This window comes from Arabidopsis thaliana, chromosome 5 (genome assembly GCF_000001735.4).
Source record: "Arabidopsis thaliana chromosome 5, partial sequence".
Taxonomy (NCBI): domain Eukaryota; kingdom Viridiplantae; phylum Streptophyta; class Magnoliopsida; order Brassicales; family Brassicaceae; genus Arabidopsis; species Arabidopsis thaliana.
In genome coordinates, this window is record NC_003076.8 from 25,373,943 (window position 1) to 25,392,901 (window position 18,959).

Genomic DNA, 18,959 nt, shown 5'->3' on the forward strand with positions numbered 1-18,959 from the left:
GGGTTTAGTTGATCAATCAAAAAGTATCAGTGCTCAGAAGTAATTTAAAAAGTGATCTCGAGTACAAAGAGTGTCTCGTTTAAATGGAGGAAACAGACTCTTTCTCTTTCCCTGTACAGTTTACTCTTCTAAAAGATTAAAAAAAACAAAAGTCTGCACATTTCAACAGTCGCACAATTTGCTGCTTTAATACCAAACCAAACCATCTTTCTTGTAGCAAAATTGTTTTTTTCTTTTTCTTTTTTCGTCGATTTAGAATCATTGTCAACAGAGTCACGTTGAAAAATAGGCAATACAGACTCATCGTCTTGTCTTCTAGATGTATCTGGCTTTGCCTTTCTTTTGCTTGCTTTAGCCATTTCACGCCACATCAAATTTACATTTTGTGCATAGAAGAATCAATGCGTAAACATCCCCAACTTTTTCTTTTCATCTTGTTGCTTTTAACAAGACCCGGAAAAAAGACTTCATCAATCAATTTCTACATCTATATCTTCCTCTCCCTGGTCAACAAGGTCAGTTTTTTGCCCTGCCTTGTCCACAACTTCGGTTTCTACCTTTCCATTGCCATCAACTACAGTTTCGTTTCCTCCCTTGTCCGAAACTTCAGTTCCTTGCACTCCCTCACCATTGTCAACAGCTTCATTTTCTTCTACCCCCTTTTCGACAACTTCGCTTTTTTGCTCTCCCAAGTCGACAACTCCAGTTTCTTGTTCTTCTTTTTCAGTAACTCTACTTTCTTGCTCTGGCACATTCGCCAATTGTTCTTCTCCTTCAATTTTATTGATGGATTTTTCATCTTCTTGGTTCCCATTATCTTGTGTCTTTTGGCTTACCAGTTCTTCGTTTCCACAATCGAGTTGGTTCTCTCCCTCTTCTCTGTGAGGACTAAGTGTTTGTCCTTCACTTTTGTCAAGGGAAAGTTCTTTTCCTACTCCGACAACTTCAGTTTCTTGCTCTCCTGTATCATCATCTCTACTACTTTCTTGCTCTAGCACATTCTCCAATTGTTCTTCTCTCTCGCTTTGATTGATTTTTTCATCTCTTTGGTTCTCATAATCTTGTGCCTTTTCGCTTACCGATTCTTCATTACCGCTAGCACGTGGGTCCTCTCTCTCTTTTCTGTGAGGACTGAGTGTACGCCCTTCACTTCGGTCAAGGGGATGTACTTCTTCCACTCCCATATCAACAACTTCATTTTCTTGCTTTCTCATATCGACAACTTCAGTTTCTTGCTCTTCCTTGTCACCAACTCCACTTTCTTGCTCTGGCATATTCTCCAGTTGTCGTTCTATTTCATTTGGGTTTATGGGTTTTCCATCTTCTTGGTCCCCATTATCATGTGCCTCTTGGCTCACCGGCTCTTCATTTCCGCTAACGAGTTGATCCTCTCCTTCTACTCTGTGAGGACTATGTTCCTGTTTTTCACTTCTGTCAAAGGGATTGTCTTCTACTTTTCTCTGGCTAAAGTGTGGCGGGTCTTCTTCTTCATCCTCATCCTCATCCATTTTCATATACAGACCTAGATGTTCTAATGGATTACTGTTGCTTTCCATCTTGAAACTACCCAAACCCAACATATCCTCACTAAACTTGGGACTCATCACTTCCATGGAAGTCGGTAATTGATCACCTTCTGTACCTGTAGCTCTAAGCATCTGGAGGTCTTCCATAAACCGTATGCCCTCGTTTATCTCCACTGTCTTTTCCATCTGCAACAGACCAGAAAGTCATTTATCATGATTGTACACCATGGTAGGGCTCTGAATAATAGAAGAGAAACTCGAAAAGTCTTTTATACCTTTTGTAAAGCTTGACGTGCAGCTTCTCTCTCTTGCTCTCTTTCCCTCCTCGCTTTTTCTGCGGCTTCTGCTTTGGCTTTTCTCCGAGCCTCCTCAGCTGCTTTGGCCTCGGCTTGTAACCGTTCTTTTTCTAATCAAACGGAAATCGCAAGAATTAAAAATAAAAGTATTTAGTTAGGAATTATGGGTACATAAGCACACTCGAATGCACTACAATCCAACCTTCCCGTAGCCGTTTTTCAAACTCCTCTCTTTCTATCCTCAATTTTTCAGGATCCCCTTTTTCACCCTGAAATTTGATGCATTAAATTTTTTGATTAAAACAATCCACAAGTTCAGGCGAGCTTTTTCGTCAACACAGTAGATCGGACACTTAAAAATTCAACCTTGGTAAAAGCCTTCTCTCGAGCTTTCATAATGGTATCAGCAAAACGATTCTTCAAGAAAGCCGCGCGGTAACGCTTATCTGGGGAATCTGGGGAAATTTGCCTCTCAGGTGGAGCAGTCTCCTCTATAATACCAAAGCATGACAGGTAAACTCATGATCTGAAAATAAACATCTATTACCATCTCCAACCTTCCTTAACTTTCATTTCTTACCATCTGGAACGAGAACTACTGCATCCATGGTGGTTGACTTTTCCCCAACAGTATGCTCAAGTTGATCCAATTCATTCAAAGAATCTACAGAGAACAAAGAATGAGTGTCGGGAAGACTTCTATATCCGAGCACTCCAACTTGCATACATCAATTATAAAGAGACTAACCATTTACAACTATCTTCTCACTGTTGCTATCATCCTCTTTTTTGTCTATACCAACTCCTGGTTGCTTTTTTTCCTAAATTAAAGAGGAGACTATACTTATTTTTCTGTAGTAATTTCACTTTTATGATTGCAAATAGTCCATGGAAATATTGGTGAGTAAATGAAAAATCTTGCAGAAATTAGAGCAACATCCAAACACAGAGACTCCATAACATAAGTTATTCCACTGTTAGATATACCTCTCTACTTGTGGGTTTTGAAGCTTTAATAGAATCTGTTTCACTCCCAGAGGAACTACAAGAATCAGAATCTGAAAGATAATCACAGAACACATCAGTATAAAAAGCACTTCCTATGAGTAAAAATAAAGCAAAGGAATCAATTCTACAGTTTGCCAAACCACAATGTAAGAACTTAATTCATTCGTCATAAACGATAACCACAGAAACTAACTATAATATCCTCTATAGCAAGGGAATAACCACACTTACTAGAGCAGAGAAAAAGCATCGAAAAGATAATATGGGACACGACGTAGGCTCAAATTACAAAACAAGACTCAGGAGTCCAATACTAATCATTTCAATAGAAAAGTTACTTTATTTCCAATCTTAACTATTCTTACAAACTGTACAAATCAATGCACTATTTAAGAGAAACAAAATGATTATTCTAAGGAAATAGAAGAAGGCTCGCATAAACACGAACCACTAGATGAAGAGCCTGATTCACTACTAGAGCTACTCGAACTGCTGCTTTCATTATTTCTACATGCAGCATCTTTTTCTATCTTAAGAGGAGGATGGCTTGAGACCGAGGGGTCATTCCCACCAACTATGTCAACATCCTCGTCAATTTGCAGATCACCTGTGATTATGAGTACATCAGATACTCAGATTACTGAAGGAAATCATTTTCGACATCAAATTAAATAGCAAAAACATACCTTTACTAGGCTGCAAAGGGGAATTACTGAATCCAGAGTCATGAACAATCTGTAAAAGAAAAGTTAAAACCAAAAGTCAAATGTCAACATTTCCAAGTGCACACAAACGATTACTAAAAATAATCAGAGAGGTTCTTTACCTCCATCTCACAAGGTTCGCTCTTTTCCATGGATTTCTTTTTCTCCCTTAAATAGTCATCCAGGAGTTTCCGAACCATGAACAAGATTTCATCAGAAAGCGCTTCTATATCTATCTCAATCTCACCTTCTCCAGATTGACCATCACTGCCACTTTGCTCTCTCAGGAGATCAGCAATCTTTTGAGGGAAATCTTCTTCTAATGCCATCAGATCTTGGCCTAATTTTTTCTTCTCACCATCTGTCATGACCAACTTAGCAGGTTCCACCCTCAGCTTGTTATCGTTCATTGCAGCTTCCTTCTTTCTCATCGGTGCTACTTCGAAAGGGATTTCAGACTCCAGAGAAGCAGAACTGGTTAGGGGAATAACTGGTGGTTTAGACATAGGTATTTTTTTCTCTATACTTTTCCATCCCGATTCAAAATATTTACTGATACCCTGAGCCATAGTATGGAACTGATTTCCTGGTGGATTGTAAGCTATAGAATTTGAAAATGTAAGACGCACATCTGCTGCAAAGTCCAAAGGACTAGAGTATTCACCTTTACACAGCCTGCTTCGTATCGTTCCAAGATCCATTGGATGTTTAATCACATTAAAATAGTCTGGAATATTCAACATCACTGGATCAACTGGAGTACGAAATGGCCACCCCGACTTATGTGACCATAAACGATTGAGTAACGTCTCACACTCCTTCATCACTGAAGCAACAGTATAACTTGTTGGGACATTTAATCGAGATGGACCTTTCTTATTCCGCTGCTTATCACTGCGCACAGGAGGGCGCTTTTTGCCCTGTGACCCAACAAATGTAGCAAAGTTTTCTGGTGGCGGCCTCCTAGGCCCATCACTGCAGCTATGATCATTGTATGGCGACAACAGAACAGTGTCTGAACTGAAAGATGCAATCTTCTTACTAAGGTCCCTGACCTGTTGAAGCTCCATCTTCAACTTGTGAACTAAATTCTTTCTCTCAGACCTCGACATCTTTGACAGAGACAAAACCTCTTTAGAAACGCCATTGTTATCTCCATTCAAACCAAAACGTCTCCTTTTCAGTGGAGGAGACGCCTCAGAATTCATCCTCTCTGAGTAAACAAATTCATCAGGCTCAACAGCTTGCATGTAATCAGGAACAAAGCCTGATGGTCTCCCTCTAGAGTGTTTCCGCGCTTTACCCATCGTTTGCTATAAACCAGAAACCCAACAGTTCATTCGCTTTTCAGAGTTAATCGTCTTCACACCATCAAATTAGAATATAAAACAAACTAAAAAAAAAAATCAAGCAAGTAATGCTTTTATGCCTTTGCTCCAAAAATCTTGCAGATATCTTCAACAATGAATCTATAGACACCATTCATCGTTATCGAGCCAAAACACAATTCCCCGAAAAAATATCACAAGAATGCGATTACCAAATCAATCCGATGATGAATTCCTATGAATTGCACGTTGACTTACCAAACTGAGAATCCCAATTGGTCTAAGCTTCTTGCTTCTCCCTCAGGTCAAAATCAAATCAAATTCACCGAAGAAGTATCTTCCTCAACGGCAATTGGCAAAAAAGCTAATCGAAACCCTAGAAAAACCCTCGACTGAGTCAAAAAAAAGGTACCAAAATCGATTTGGAAAACCCTAGATCGAGAGCTTCTGGATATCTTTTCGAATGGAAAACTAAAAAAAAATTCGAAAAAACGAAAGAGGTGAGAGGAGAGAGAGAGACTTACGAAGAATAACGAACAATTTGCTTCTCTACTTATAGATCCGAAGAGATGAGCAGCCCGCCGCCTTTAATCGAATCTAAGCCGTTAAATTCCAGCCAACCAAATCTAGACGGCTACAATTATCCTTTCGATATGTACCGTCGATATTTAGATCTAACGGCTGTGAAGGCTACGGTGCAATCTAGTGAATCTGGATCTCTAATTGTTTTGAGAAAAGATCTTGGAGCGCGTGAGTATTAATACTCCAAATCGCAAGAATTAATAGATTACACGTGTTACTATAGCGCGTGTAATAGACGCGGATACCGACCGACATTGTCTCCACTATTTTGACTATTTTATCCACTAAACGCGCCCTGTAAATAGCGCGATTGAATTACACGTGCCTATGAATCTTTTGATTTTCAGGCCCATTAGTGAATATCATGAGGCTACCCATTAGTAAACTATTTATTTTTCTACGTAATGCTCTTGTATGGGCTTGGGAAGACTGTTTATTATGTTAACACCTTTGCAAACGAATGTTGACAATTTCATCTTCAAGCTTAAATGACATGAAAACGAACAATGTGAAAAAGAAAAACTTTAATGATTGTAAAAGGCATACATATATACAACTTTCTTGAAATTTTTAAGCAAAACAAAAAAAAACATAAATTTGAGATTAGCAATTTAGAGAAAACAGCATTTTATAAACAAAATACTAACTAAAGAAGAAAGCAAACTAAAAAATAAAACACAGAAACATATGTTCAAGGTGAAAATTAAATAACCAAAGTTTATCACTTGCTATATTTTTAGTTCTACGAAGGGCCATGTGTGATACGATACGATCGGGACCATTCATCATTTTCACCATTGTAAATCCAACGGTGGCGAATGAAAGAACGTCACAGACACAAAGCTGCCTTAACGTCAAGCCTCCACGCAAAACCACCGCCGTCCATTCTCCACACGTCACAAGGCACCGTGACGGATCCTCTTTCTCGATCTTGACACGTGTACTGTAATCTCACTCTGCATGTGAAAGCTGGGTACGTTAGCATCGGCCTCTCCTTCATCACTAACCGTACGTTCACGTGAAAATTATCGTAACTAATATCCTCCGGTACACCTTCCTCCATCGGAATATTAATATCTTCTCTAGCCATCTTCTTATACGCCTCATTGGTCCACGTGACTCTCCCTACACCGTCCGATATAAAACCAGGACACGTGTCTTCCACTAGATTCATCTTCCTCTCCTGATTTGTCTCCCCTAATCCATAACCGTCGATCCAAGCGTCAGTCACACGCTCAACCGTCACACACGACGAAACCACCACCGTCCTTCGTGATATCTCCGCCGTTTTGTACGGCGTTAAAATCTCACCACCGCCGTTGAAACTCAGCCATAAAGGACCGTTTCGCTTCTGCTTCTCCACCGGAAAAGCATTCAGATCTGGAAAAACTCGTTTCTCAGGCGTCTCTGGTAAAAGAGACAATGTAACCGCCGTGGTAGTAGCAGTGTCTCCACTTAGATCTCTCTTCTTCTTATTGCACCTTCGGGAGTTCCCACCGGAACAATCTTTTTGATACTTTCTCTTTCCTCTCCCAGATTTACCTGAGAGATCGGAGCTTCCACCACTTGTAGTTGTGGTGGAGCCGCTCTTCCCGGTGAGAGAGACACTTCCACCGTCGCTGGCCGGTTTAGGAGCAATGGGACGAAAACGAAGCATGATTCGATCTGCTTTGGAGAGACCGTAGCGACCACCGTAACCACCATATCTGGCTATGCAACAACCTCCCCTACCGTCCATGATCTCTCTCTGTATATATCTTTCTCTCTTAATAGGTTTTAGTGGGAGCTTTGAAGAATAATGAAGAGAGGTGTGTGTGAAGGGGTTTATATAGGGACTCTGAAGATGACAAGTGTTGGGTTGATACGCGTGTCTTTGTCTAGAATACGCTTATCACCGTTGCACTTGCACATGCTCTTTTTCCTTCTGTAATGGACATGAAAAATGAATCGAATTTATGTTTAAAACTATTTTCTAAAACGACAAAAAAAACTATTCAAAAATGGCATGACATAGAAATATAATTAAACTTGTACTATTTTTTTTTTATCACAAATTAAGCAGTACTTATTGTAATTTAATGTTTTAAAAATGGTCGGTGTTTTGTTATTGGAAAATTCGAAGTTCTCAGTATATTGGTCTAATTAATATTTGACATGAAGGTATATATTTGATTCTTATATTCGGTTGTTCAATCAAAGCGCGGATGAAAAAAATATGATGTTAGCATTCGAGATTTTTATAATTAGACGTATACATAAGGAACGGAATTGAGAACCTAATCTGGTCTAATAGTATATAATTAATTAGTAGGTCCCGTGGTTAGCTAATAATCACTTTGACCCTTGTGTTTACTACTTTAGTACCTGAATAGTATACTAATTTGTTTGGCCTAAAAACAGATAATCATGAATAAATGCCAAAATTAGGTTAAAATATAGTACATCGAAATGAAAAAAAAAAGGTAATGTTAGGCATGGTCCAAGAGATGAGGGTTCATACATTATCATTGACCGATTCTGAATTTAATTTAGTGGAATATAATCTTAATCAACTAAAGGTGATCGTGACTCTAGATCTCAAATCTTTATTAACGGGACAAGGTCGATGATCTCATGTCCAAAGAGGAATTTTGTGCCAATGAAGTTAGGCCACCTCTTTTATGAAAGGGAAAGAAGGAACATTGGATGGCGTATAAATAAAAATCATGAGGGAGTGACGGTATCATGGAGCCATCTTAAATATAATCATACAATTGATTCGGAAAAAGTATATATGGACATGAGAGTCAAAATCTTATTAAAAATCCAATATAGTAACATAGAAATAAAGTAGATTCGGAAGGCAGTTCGAGATGGCATCAAGAAAAATCTGATGGGTTTGTGTTGCGTTGTACGTTGCACGCAAGAGGACACGTAGAGATATGTAATTAGCTTATCAACTTACAACTATAATTTACACAAACAATCTCATTATTTAATTAACCAAGGCTTAATAATTAGTCCATATATATTTATACATTCATGAATGTGGACGAAACTGATGACTGATGTTGAGACTTGAGAGTTAGGTTTGATTCTTTAACATTCGATATCTCATCTTCCATTTTTCGTTATTACATATTTTGTTGCAAGGAAAACACGATATACCGTATAGAGTTGATGTAGCTAAAGTTTTAATTCAACAATGTAATCTTGATCATTAAAGTATAGATGATTTTAGTGGTTCTACTTGACGTCCCTACAGATAGTAAATGCAATTATCAAAAACATGTCATAGTTACTAAAAGAAGAAGGATGCACAAATACAATCTTTTTGGGTTGGATCAGATCAAATTATATTTGGCTTAAAGACATTGATTACTACGTATATATTAAACAAATGAATAAAATTGACTACCTTTGCTCTCACCCTCACCTGCTGATTCTATACCTAATTAATTATATAATACGATAGCCAACAGTTTCAACATAAAACCACCATCGAAACATACTACTGATATAATATGCATATGGGACAAATGAAAAATGAAAAATATAACGGATGAATAACGAAAAATGAAAAATATCATTAATGATATAATATGCATATGGGACAAAGCAATCTTATCCGTTACGGACTATATAACATATCATTTCTTAATCATATATTATATACGTATATATATAATCGTATATCATCAGTAATATATTTGTTGTAAGAAAAACACATACTGTATATACATGACCAAAAACATTTCGCTTTATGCATTGATGTAAAAAAATTAAAACTATACATAAACACATCAAAAATTACAGACACTTAACAGATGTACCATGTTTTTTTAAGAATCAATAGTTACAAAATTTGAGAAAAAGGTGATATTTTGTCATTTCGTTGGATATGAAGGAACCAATGATAAAACATCGTTAGTTACTAATTCAAACAACAAAAAAAAGAACCCCGAATTTAAATGCTCACCATCGACAAACCTTGGCTATTTATTTTATAAATATAAGACAAGTACTAAATCCTATCAACACTAAACAATAAAATCGAACATGTTCACCCAATTATAATCTGACAGCTGAAGAAGATAAGGAAATACTAAATATAGAGAGGTTCGATGACAGAGAGAAAAAGGTAGACTGAATCACCATCAAAACCACGCCCAAGAACCCTAATTGGGGAAAGTGGCCAAATGAATTCTCGCCACGTGTGGATCTGATGGTGTCAGAGTCGGTAAAGTTTAAAAAAGGTAATGTGTGATGTCTCGATAAGGGCTTTTAAACTGGTCGTTTTGTCTGGGACACTTGTACAGTTTTGGAAAGGAGGACCCATGACTAGGGCATTCTTTAGTTAATTTTAAACTTGATAAATCAGTATTTCGTTTCTATATATTTGTTTATGAAATTCTGTATCATTAGAGAAATCAGATGATGTGGCAATCATTATCTGTTCTCTTTAATCGACCAAAGGTTCGAACAAAATATCATTGTTGGTTATCTGATATAGAGAAAACTAATTTAGAAACCTCGTTTTGAAAAATTCCAACTACAATATGAGATTTGATTCTACAGGAGTTTGGAATATGGGAAAGGGAATTTACAAAAGTGATTGTTGAAACATTACCGATTGTTAAATGGTAATAGACAGCTGAAGCTGCACAATGACATATGGTAAGGAGCTGGGAGCAAAAGACTAAGGACCGAAACGATGCAGATCATCTCGCAAAAGAAGCTTTTCCTCATATTGATCACTGTTGTGTGTTGTGTAATATCCTTTCTGTTTATGGCCTCGTCAAAGGTAATGCTGATTCTAGTTTATTCGTTATTGAAATGAACTTGATTTAGCTTAGCTGTTTACAGAAGTTAAAAAGAAAGGAGGACAAAGGGTTATAGTGTTGAAGACAAACTTATTTTAGCTTCTTTCTATATAGCTTTTTATCCCAAATCCCTTAATTCTCGGATTAACATGAAAAAAACCACTGCCATACCTCCTATGTCCACAGAAACTCATCATGAATCATCTTTTTCTCACTGCCAACAGACCAAATACGAGCACCTCAAAGACAAAGGGACGTCGAACAACAAACCAACATTGATAACAGAGCGTGGTAAATAAGTAATCAAAATAAACTTACTGATGTCAACTTCCATTCTCACGTTTGTGATAAACTCTTTGCGTTTACCTCGTGAATAAAAACAATGCACAGAAGAAATATGAGGACATAAACAATAACCATCCCAACCCAATTACTAGAGAGAGAAAGTGAATACTGAGATCTCTTCCATTAAAGCATGTGAGTCAATAGTGTGTACAACTCTTGATAGCAATAACATTAGGGTCCTAACGAAAAGAGAGAAACACACCTTTCAGTTTTACGGACCACTCATATTTACACATGAATCCGAATAAATGGTACACTAGAATGCCCTGAATCTCCAGGCAACAAAGCAACGCAACTGAGTTAAGAATAGATGAAAGCAAGTCTTTTGAGTAAAAAGGAAAATACCAAAATACGACCAGTCGACTTCCCTGTGTATTTGTTGACATCCTCTCGTCCAAATGATAGCACGTTTTTTCTCAGTTACCGCTTTGGAGGATATGTCGGCATGAAATCTTTGGATTTTGGTAACGGGACTTCATGGAACCAACCATGGTTGAGAGCATCTTCCACTGTTAGACGTTTCTCAGGGTCCAAAGTTAGTAGACTGTTCAGCAAATCAAATCCACGTTCAGAAAGAATTTGACCACCTACAAATGAAATAGCTGGAAACTTCTTACGTAACATATTGTAAGGCTGTGTAGGAAACTTGGCTTTAGCATTCGGAAATGATGAGAACCCAGGCCATATTGCTTCGTTTGGTGTTCCAAGGACCGCAAAGATCTTCTGAAGTTGGTCAAGCTCACTCTTACCCGGGAACAAAGGCTTTTGAGACAACAGTTCAGCCATAATGCAACCCACTGACCACATATCAACTGCTGTAGAGTACTCTTTTGCTCCTAGAAGAAGTTCAGGTGGCCTGTACCACTGGGTAATAACCATCTGGGTGTAAGGCTTGATAGGGCTCCCATACTGGCGCGCCATCCCAAAATCACATATTTTTAACTCCCCACAATTGTTCATCAGAAGATTAGATGGCTTCAGATCCCTGTGGATAATCCAATTTGTGTGGAGGTATTTCAAACCATCCAACAGCTGCATCATCAAGCACTTGACTTCGCTAGTGCTAAAAGGTTCCTTCCTTCTATCCATTACTCCCCTCAGGTCGTGTTCTAAGTGTTCCATGACCATATAAACATCATTATCGTTTTTCCCTCCAACCACAACCTCCTTCACGTTCACAATCGCAGGGTGATTGCATGACAAAAGTATGTTAATTTCCCTCAATGATGTCAAAGGGAATCCATACTCTTCTTCGAACCTATCTTCCTTCATCTTGATCTTTTTGAGCGCAACAATCTCTTTTGTTTTCTCATCCCTTGCTTTGTAAACAATTCCATATGTTCCTTCATTTATCTTGTTTAGCTTCTGAAATTCATTCACAGACCTGCTCCCAAACATCATGTTCATCTCTCCCGGAGTTAAAGAATCTTGATCTTCATGTTCTAACTCATCATGATCAGAACTATAATACTCACGACCAGAATTTCCATCTGCACTAAGCTTCTCTACGCTGAGATGTCCACTGCCAGATCCAGACGAATAGCACTGCTGTTCTTCAGACACCATTACTTCCTCGCACTCCGGTGTCAAACTGCTCCTGTTCCATCTATTAGTCTTGGAAACGTTAACAGATATTAACTCCTCCTTTGGGGAAGTCAAACCTGTCCCCCACCTAGATGTCTTTATATTTGGTTCCTGCATCACTTGTTCTTCCTCCAACAGACCCTCCTTTACATCCTCCTGCATCACCTGTTCTTCCTCCAACTGACCCTCCTCCAAATCATCAACAGGATGTTTCACAGCCAGCAGGGCTTCTGAAGGCTGCACTGGAGCAAGATAACTAGGTTCTGGCGACATCAAGGCATTCACTTGATCGTTTGAAGTAGTCTTACCAGCAACAGCCTGATTGGATATCACAGTTGTAGTCGGAACAGGGAAAGGAGACTTGGTCTTCTCCCTAGATGGAGCTCTACCCACTTTTTCTGCATTCCACACGATGGGTGAAAACTTCCTCCTTTTCTCAGAGGGTCTCTGAACCTCTGCTTCCTCCCGTAGTTCCCCTTTCTCATATGCCAACCGTGATCGGTGACGCCCATCATTCCTCCTGAGATCATGGTCACTAGGCCTTTTGATTTGACGCCTCTCGTCATCTCTACCACTCTGTCGAACATACACATCACGAGAACCATTCCTGTAAAAGTCGTAGTCTTTTTTGACAGCAACGGAACTTCTGGAAACATCAACACCCCCTGCTGCCATCGTATTCTTCTCAATGAGAAATTGATCTTATAGAAATAAAAAAGGATAAAACAAACAAACCCCTCGAAAAAAACCAATCAACGAAACCCAGAATCAAATCACGAGAAGCAGATTTCAATAGATGTTCAATTACTTTTCAACAATTGAACTAGAAAGACGATCAATCAACCAATTAAGAAAAACACCCTTGACGAAATCAGAATCAGAATAATTCAGAAAAAAACGAAACCCTAGAAATTCAATTTCCAGGAACGCGATAATTTTTCTCCTTCCTCTTCTCCGATTCACAAGTACCGGAAGGTCTTACCGGACGGTGAATACGAAAACGGAAGATTGGATGGAGGAGGAGATCGATCTACGAGCCCGATGCGATCGCGAGAAGCTTTTCTCTAAATTTTCCTCTCGGAGACGCGTTTTTCAATTTTGTCAAGTGGCTCTATTATTACTTTACCCTTTGTTTTATAATCGTAATAGGTCGGCTGCTCCAATAATTCCCTTTTCTATTTCACAGATTTATCTAATGTTTGCGGGTGTACCAAAAGAACGTGAGCTACGTATTACAGCCGTTGGATCTAATTAATGAACACGAAACTAGTCGTTTATTGTTTGGACGGTGACGGTGACGAATGACGATGCTATAAATAATAATACTCACGTTGTTAATCGAACGGTCAATATTACATTAAATCTTGTGTAGTAAGAATGTAAGCTACATTTCGTCTGAACCGGTAATTAGATCCCATTTTCACTGAAAACCGACACAATAATATATGAACCAGCCGGTTATCTCAAAGTTTTGATGCATTGCCATCCACAGCGATTTTAGTAAGCTCCCGACGCAGAATCTTGCCAGCAGGATTTTTTGGGATTGCATTTATAAAAGCAACTCGTCTTACCTTCTTGTACGGAGTAACCTACACACAAATAGTTACATAAGCAAACCAAAACATCAAATCTAATTGTTCTGTCTACTTGTACTAAAAATTAATATAACCAACATTCTAGAGCAATGAGCATTACTTGTTTAGCTACGAAATCAATGATTTGCGCTTCGTTGAGATTGCTTCCTGGTTTTCTCACTATGAAAGCCATTGGAATCTCTCCTGCATCCTCGTCAGGGAACCTTGAATTCATGATCCATGTCAGTATCAGAAACACATTTCAAGAAGTTACAAATTTGAGTTTAAAAGACTCACGGAACAACTGCAGCATCAATCACATCTGGATTCGAGTGAAGAATCTGCTCCAACTCTACCGGTGGAACCTATAAGATGACGCTTTTGATTAATATTAAACTCTAAAGACTATATCTTCTTCTTCTGACTCGTAAAATTTACCTGATAAGCCTTGTATTTGATTAGCTCCTTTAGCCGATCAACAATATATAGAAAATCTTCCGAATCAAAATAACAGAGATCACCAGTCTTTAACCACCCTTCTTTGTCTACTGTCTCCGCACTCGCTTTCTCGTTTCCCACATAACCTGTGCCCATTAATCACAGGTTTATAGTCACATCAATGATCAAAATCTTGATGAAGACATTAGACTTCAAGGATCATGAAATCCGACTGAGTCCTAGATTTCTTCTTATATGCTAAGTCATTTAGTGAAAGCTCTTGAATGTTCCTCAAACTATTGCATTTGTTACACAGTCCTAGATTCTTCTATGCAAAGTCACAAGTCTCGATTTAATTTGACACAGTCCTAGATTCTTATATGCAAAGTCACATTAATGGTCAAAGTCTTGATATAATTTGACAGTCCTAGATTCTTATATGCAAAGTCATTTAGTTTACACCAGCTCAGCACATTGCATGTTCCTCAACTATTGCATATGTTTTATGATACCTTTCATGATGACTGGTCCTCGGAGCCAGAGTTCACCAGTTTTTCCCGGTGGCAAGGATTCTCCGGTGGATGGATCAACAATTTTGGCTTCCATATTCTCAGAGATACGACCAACTGAGCCATATTTTACCATCTCTTCAGGTCCAAACGTTGAGGCAGCTGGTCCCGAGCTCTCTGTCAAGCCATAGCCCTGTAAGCCATCACCAAACCAGAAAGTTAAAAGTCATATAAATGATTCAAAATCTTGATGAAAACCAAGTATCATGAAACTGGACACAGTCCTATATACAAAGTCATATTTTGACACTAACTGTCTTATCAGTTATTACCTGTACAATATCTACATCTGGGAATTTCTGCTTAAACCTCTCTGCGATGTCTTTGCCGAGTGGAGCTCCTCCGCAGCCAAGGGAACGCAACGACCGGAGATCGTACTTCTTCGTGAGCTCCGATTTGACCAACGCTACAATCAACGGAGGAGATACAGGCATACCAGTAACCTTATATTTCTCCACCGCCTTAAACATCGCCTCGAGTTCAAATCTCCCTAAAAGCACCAATGTCTCTCCAAGCGAGATGGCTCGAATCATCATCATGAAACCAAACACGTGGAAGAGCGGAAGCGAGAACAGTCCAACGCGATCGTAATTAACCGGATCTTGGAGAGTCCGTTGGTGAGATACGGCGGTCGAGGCGATTAGGTTACGGTGAGTGAGCAAAACGCCTTTGACCCGCCCGGTTGTTCCAGAGGAAAAGAGGATAGCGGCAGGGTCCGATTGGTTGACCTGAACCTGAAATGGATTAACCGATGAAGAATCCGATCGATTTAACCAGGAGAGAAACTCAGTCGAGTCCATCAGAACAGTTCCGAGAGGCAAAGAAGAGGATTGAAGCTTCTTAACCGTCTGCGATGTCGCGAACGCAATTACTGGTTCACTGACTTCGACTTGATGACTCACCTCCGATTCAGATCCGATTGGGTTCGCCGGTGAAACAACAACACCGATCGACATCAAAGCTAAGTAAAGCACTGGTATGTCCAACGAAGAAGGAGAGAGGATAAAAGCGACATTTCTGGAGGCAAGAGAAGGAAATCGCTCCCGGAGAGATACAGCAAGAGAACGAACTCTACGAAGAAGCTCTCCATAAGTGAGGTTATCACCAGAGCTCGAGTTAACTAGGTAGGTTAAGGCTTCAATGTTTTTCCCGGCGGTGGCAGGTGGTGAGGATTTGAGTAGGAGAGAAAGCGCGAATTCGGCGGCGGAGAGAGGTTGATCTATAGGAGGTAGAGAAAGAGAGGGACGAAGACTGTGATAGATTCCTGTCCGTTGATCGAAGCCGGAGCTCCGGTCAATCAAACGGCTGTCGTTGGTTTTCGTCAGCATTCTGGAAGACGATTAGAGATACAGTAATCTTTTCGTCGGCGGTGAACATGCGCGCCTGCGAGAAGATATGAACTCACATAAATTAATGCATACGTGGCAATCCCTAAACCAATCAATGTTTTTTTTTTTTTTTTAACGGCAAATCGATTTTATTATATTGTTTTTTGTTTACAAAACTACTAAACAAAATAACTAAAAAGGCTGTCAAGTATCAACGTTCTTTCGTCAAAGATCTGTGGGCCATAAATCTTTTTACACGTGTCTCATTCTTATTAGTTAGAGCTCAGTGATTTGTACGAATGATGAAATTTTGTACGCAAAACATGGAAAGGAATCTGTACATTTACAGTAGATTTATATGTACACGTGTCTAACGCCGATTGGTTGCAGCTGGACTAGTATTGCTTTGAGGAGCAAGGCAACCGAGCTATACCAATAGACCAGCGTTTGTGACAATCGCTGCCTTGAGAAGCAATGAGCCTGACCTAGAAGAAACCTACAGACCTGTGTTTTCTATGTCGACACATACACTCCGGGACAGGATAAGCTATCACGTCACGATCTCTCCGCCCTCTCCGTGACTCAGGATAGCCTTGGGACTTACGGTGAAGCTTCCGAGTTAGAAAACTGAGCTCGGCATCTGAAACAGAAGAATTCTCCATTAAAGGAAGCATCGCTCTCTTATTAGGCATTATAAACTTCCTGTGTCCTACATAAGCTCTATTTCCCTGAGAGAAAAACAGAGTTTAAGAAAGAAACTTTGGAAAATCTCAAAAGACTATTCTTCTGTGTTACCTGCATAGCTTTTGCCATGTTTCCACCATGGGAAGGAATAAAAACATCGCTGCTAAGTGATACAATGTAGTCAATAGCTGCTAAAGCTGAAGATCTATTGGTGTAAGGCAAGAGCTCGCCTTTATGAGCCAATGTCTCCTTTGTCACCAAATTAGAGAACTCTTTAGCGAGAGGCTCTAATGCTCGTGAGCCACCAAATGGTTCACCTCCTGCAATATATATCGACGCATTACTAGGTGCTCCCAAAGCCTTCAACAACCTTTGATCCAAAAAAAAAAAGACTCGAGCATTAAGTTTCCTCAAACCATGTATACAAATGGTCAAAGCTCTGTTTCATGTCAATTTTCTTCCTTTTAAGTTACCTTGCAATCTCATATACATTGAGAGGACAAAAACCAGCAAGTCTACGCTCTGTATAGGTCAAGTTTAGTCTACCAGTGAGGTATCGAGGCTGAGACGTTCTGGTTTCTGCTATGATCCGATCGAATTCTGAGCCTAATCCAGTGAGACAACCGGTTCTTACCCAAACATCTTTCTCTAGCCTTAAATGGAGAGCAATATATGGACCTTCTATCCACATTCTTCTCGTGAGTTTGTTCCCGAGATTCTCAATTGGTGCCGCGAATCTCAGTGCATGGAAAGCAACCTACAAACCAACAAATTAAACCTTCCTCTAGAGACTGGAAAACAAAGGGTTGATTGAAAAATCTTACCTTGCATCGAAGTTTCTGCAGATCCGGCGGTAGATTCTTGGCTAACTTTGAGTCCAATCCTTTCAACACCAAAAGTCCTTCCTCATTCAACTACAACGTAGTTAACATTCAAAATTCAAGAATCGATCAGAGAAAACATAAACCCTAAACTAGTAAACAATAGAATCAAACCTGCTTGAAGTATTTAGCACGGATCCAAACCGGAGAAACATCCCAAGGAATCTGATTCTCAATTGTTTGTCTAGACATAAGATGCGTTGACGGTAGAGAAGAAACGATACGAACATCAGATCTCAGCGTTTTCTTGAAATGCTCTACATCGAAAAGATCTGAGAATTCACTGAGAAAACACAACAAGAGATCATCAGTAACTCGAATCATAAACCCAGAAAAGAGAGATGATCAAGTTGTGTTTTTGTTACCTTTCGTCTCCCCAGACTCGATTCACTTGCAAAACAGGAACAACAAGAGCAGCTTCAAGAATCATAGCGATTACAACAGCATCAACGATTTGATTCCGTTGTTGATTAAGTCCACCAGAGACAACAACAACAAGGAATCGTTTCTTCTCTTTAGAAACACTAGCTGATTTCTTCTTGTACTCCAAACTAAAATCCAAACAAGGCTTGTATCCTTCACCATTGGGTTGTTTCCAAAACTCTTTCTCTTCCTCCGTCATATTCCCGGAATGTCCTCCTCTCGCCGGTAACGGAAACAACGTGGAAGCTCCGGATACAGCAAGGGAGGTTAAGATCTGACGGTGATCGACATCGGAGATGAAGAATTTGAGAGAGGAAGCGGAAGATGTGGAGACGCAAGTTGACGATCCAGTGTCTAAAGAAAATGTGAGAAATGAAATTCCCGAGAAAACGAGAGAAAGAGAGATGAGAAGAAGGAAAAACTGTGGAGGTGGGCATCGAGTTTGGTGATGGTGGTTTAGGTATCGGGGACTTGATTTCTTCAGGGGAGTGAAGAAGAGGAGAGAGAGATGGAAGAATGGAGATGGCGGATGCGAAGTAAAGAATGGATTTTTGATAGTTCTCATCGATTTCGCCATTGAAGCAGCTTCTTTCGATCGTTGAAGAAAGTTTCTCAGTTGGTTCTCTGTGCAAAGAGAGAGATATGTGAGATTCAGTTACAGAGACTTCTGATATTCTTGTTTTCCCGGGAAAATAAGAAGCCAAGTACGAAGTACTAACGAACCGAGAAACTTCAAATTGCCCCCTGGTTTTATATCTTCTTATGAATAAGGACCGTAATTTAATTTTATTATAAGTTTAGCCCCGAATCGGTGATTAGATGTTTAGAATAAAAGAGTTACATTTAACATCACGTTTACAAATTGTGACTTTATGTTGCGAACCAGT

General features: G+C 39.4%; 7 protein-coding genes and 1 long non-coding RNA gene across 19 annotated transcripts; 3 read left to right on the forward strand and 5 right to left on the reverse strand.

Moving 5' to 3' along the window:
• Positions 1-12: 12 nt before the first annotated feature.
• On the reverse strand, positions 13-5,355 carry NPX1 (nuclear protein X1). 3 transcript variants are annotated; one of them, NM_125727.6, is made up of 10 exons: positions 3,657-5,304; positions 3,517-3,565; positions 3,279-3,437; positions 2,810-2,880; positions 2,571-2,643; positions 2,403-2,486; positions 2,189-2,313; positions 2,025-2,091; positions 1,802-1,932; positions 13-1,712 (listed from the first exon to the last, which is right to left on the reverse strand). In NM_125727.6, the coding sequence occupies exons 1-10, from the start codon at positions 4,839-4,841 to the stop codon at positions 471-473; spliced, it is 3,186 nt and encodes a 1,061-aa protein (NP_201137.5). In that variant the 5' UTR covers positions 4,842-5,304; the 3' UTR covers positions 13-470. The 3 variants fall into 3 exon arrangements, with proteins under 3 accessions (NP_201137.5, NP_001154792.1, NP_001154793.1); NM_001161321.1 differs by lacking the exons at positions 13-1,712; positions 1,802-1,932; positions 2,025-2,091; ... (2 more) ...; positions 2,571-2,643; positions 2,810-2,880 and having other exon boundaries at positions 3,154-3,437; positions 3,657-4,847; positions 5,121-5,355; NM_001161320.2 differs by lacking the exons at positions 13-1,712; positions 1,802-1,932; positions 2,025-2,091; ... (1 more) ...; positions 2,403-2,486; positions 2,571-2,643 and having other exon boundaries at positions 2,845-3,437.
• AT5G09155 lies at positions 411-1,305 on the forward strand. Its single transcript, NR_143178.1, has one exon. It is a non-coding gene; the product is annotated as an other RNA (long non-coding RNA).
• On the forward strand, positions 4,952-5,732 carry AT5G63340 (uncharacterized protein; the record flags this gene model as incomplete). Its single annotated transcript, NM_125729.1, has 4 exons — positions 4,952-5,110; positions 5,167-5,270; positions 5,422-5,612; positions 5,668-5,732. 4 exons carry the CDS (start codon positions 4,952-4,954, stop codon positions 5,730-5,732), a joined length of 519 nt encoding a protein of 172 aa, NP_201139.1.
• Positions 5,733-5,988: 256 nt separating this feature from the next.
• Positions 5,989-7,375, reverse strand: AT5G63350 (von willebrand factor A domain protein). Its single transcript, NM_125730.3, has one exon. It carries the CDS (start codon positions 7,180-7,182, stop codon positions 6,274-6,276), a length of 909 nt encoding a protein of 302 aa, NP_201140.1. The 5' UTR covers positions 7,183-7,375; the 3' UTR covers positions 5,989-6,273.
• A 2,492-nt stretch (positions 7,376-9,867) lies between these two features.
• AT5G63370 (Protein kinase superfamily protein) lies at positions 9,868-13,328 on the reverse strand. Of its 10 annotated transcripts, none has more exons than NM_001345588.1 (3): positions 10,565-13,319; positions 10,418-10,460; positions 9,868-10,279 (listed from the first exon to the last, which is right to left on the reverse strand). In NM_001345588.1, exon 1 carries the CDS (start codon positions 12,848-12,850, stop codon positions 11,012-11,014), a length of 1,839 nt encoding a protein of 612 aa, NP_001331507.1. In that variant the 5' UTR covers positions 12,851-13,319; the 3' UTR covers positions 9,868-10,279; positions 10,418-10,460; positions 10,565-11,011. The 10 variants fall into 10 exon arrangements, with proteins under 10 accessions (NP_001331507.1, NP_001331506.1, NP_001331508.1 ...); NM_001345590.1 differs by having other exon boundaries at positions 9,964-11,135; positions 11,209-12,840; positions 13,158-13,308; NM_001345585.1 differs by having other exon boundaries at positions 10,230-10,279; positions 10,418-11,135; positions 11,209-13,310.
• AT5G63375 (uncharacterized protein) lies at positions 10,098-10,545 on the forward strand (the record flags this gene model as incomplete). Its single annotated transcript, NM_001345591.1, has 2 exons — positions 10,098-10,227; positions 10,361-10,545. 2 exons carry the CDS (start codon positions 10,098-10,100, stop codon positions 10,543-10,545), a joined length of 315 nt encoding a protein of 104 aa, NP_001331511.1.
• Positions 13,329-13,468: 140 nt separating the features above from the next.
• On the reverse strand, positions 13,469-16,285 carry AT5G63380 (AMP-dependent synthetase and ligase family protein). The gene is made up of 6 exons (NM_125733.3): positions 15,029-16,285; positions 14,700-14,889; positions 14,188-14,333; positions 14,047-14,114; positions 13,871-13,973; positions 13,469-13,764 (listed from the first exon to the last, which is right to left on the reverse strand). The coding sequence occupies exons 1-6, from the start codon at positions 16,082-16,084 to the stop codon at positions 13,639-13,641; spliced, it is 1,689 nt and encodes a 562-aa protein (NP_201143.1). The 5' UTR covers positions 16,085-16,285; the 3' UTR covers positions 13,469-13,638.
• Positions 16,286-16,306: 21 nt separating this feature from the next.
• Positions 16,307-18,742, reverse strand: AT5G63390 (O-fucosyltransferase family protein). Its single transcript, NM_125734.2, has 6 exons — positions 18,015-18,742; positions 17,764-17,932; positions 17,593-17,682; positions 17,242-17,525; positions 16,880-17,138; positions 16,307-16,812 (listed from the first exon to the last, which is right to left on the reverse strand). The coding sequence occupies exons 1-6, from the start codon at positions 18,647-18,649 to the stop codon at positions 16,570-16,572; spliced, it is 1,680 nt and encodes a 559-aa protein (NP_201144.1). The 5' UTR covers positions 18,650-18,742; the 3' UTR covers positions 16,307-16,569.
• Positions 18,743-18,959: the final 217 nt, after the last annotated feature.

Bases quoted from the DNA above. Each gene is read 5' to 3' on its own strand.
- NPX1 (NM_125727.6), bottom strand. From the start codon at position 4,841: ATGGGTAAAGCGCGGAAACACTCTAGAGGGAGACCATCAGGCTTTGTT. The intron at 2,314-2,402 runs GTAAGAAATGAA...TTGGTATTATAG, and splicing joins AGTAGTTCTCGTTCCAGATG to AGGAGACTGCTCCACCTGAG. The intron at 1,933-2,024 runs GTTGGATTGTAG...CCGTTTGATTAG, and splicing joins TGAAAAACGGCTACGGGAAG to AAAAAGAACGGTTACAAGCC.
- AT5G63350 (NM_125730.3), bottom strand. From the start codon at position 7,182: ATGGACGGTAGGGGAGGTTGTTGCATAGCCAGATATGGTGGTTACGGT.
- AT5G63370 (NM_001345588.1), bottom strand. From the start codon at position 12,850: ATGGCAGCAGGGGGTGTTGATGTTTCCAGAAGTTCCGTTGCTGTCAAA.
- AT5G63380 (NM_125733.3), bottom strand. From the start codon at position 16,084: ATGCTGACGAAAACCAACGACAGCCGTTTGATTGACCGGAGCTCCGGC. The intron at 14,115-14,187 runs GTAAATTTTACG...GTCATCTTATAG, and splicing joins TCAAATACAAGGCTTATCAG to GTTCCACCGGTAGAGTTGGA. The intron at 13,765-13,870 runs GTAATGCTCATT...ATTTGTGTGTAG, and splicing joins TTGATTTCGTAGCTAAACAA to GTTACTCCGTACAAGAAGGT.
- AT5G63390 (NM_125734.2), bottom strand. From the start codon at position 18,649: ATGGCGAAATCGATGAGAACTATCAAAAATCCATTCTTTACTTCGCAT. The intron at 17,933-18,014 runs GTAACAAAAACA...GTGTTTTCTCAG, and splicing joins CGAGTCTGGGGAGACGAAAG to TGAATTCTCAGATCTTTTCG. The intron at 17,139-17,241 runs GTAACTTAAAAG...TTTGGATCAAAG, and splicing joins AATGTATATGAGATTGCAAG to GTTGTTGAAGGCTTTGGGAG.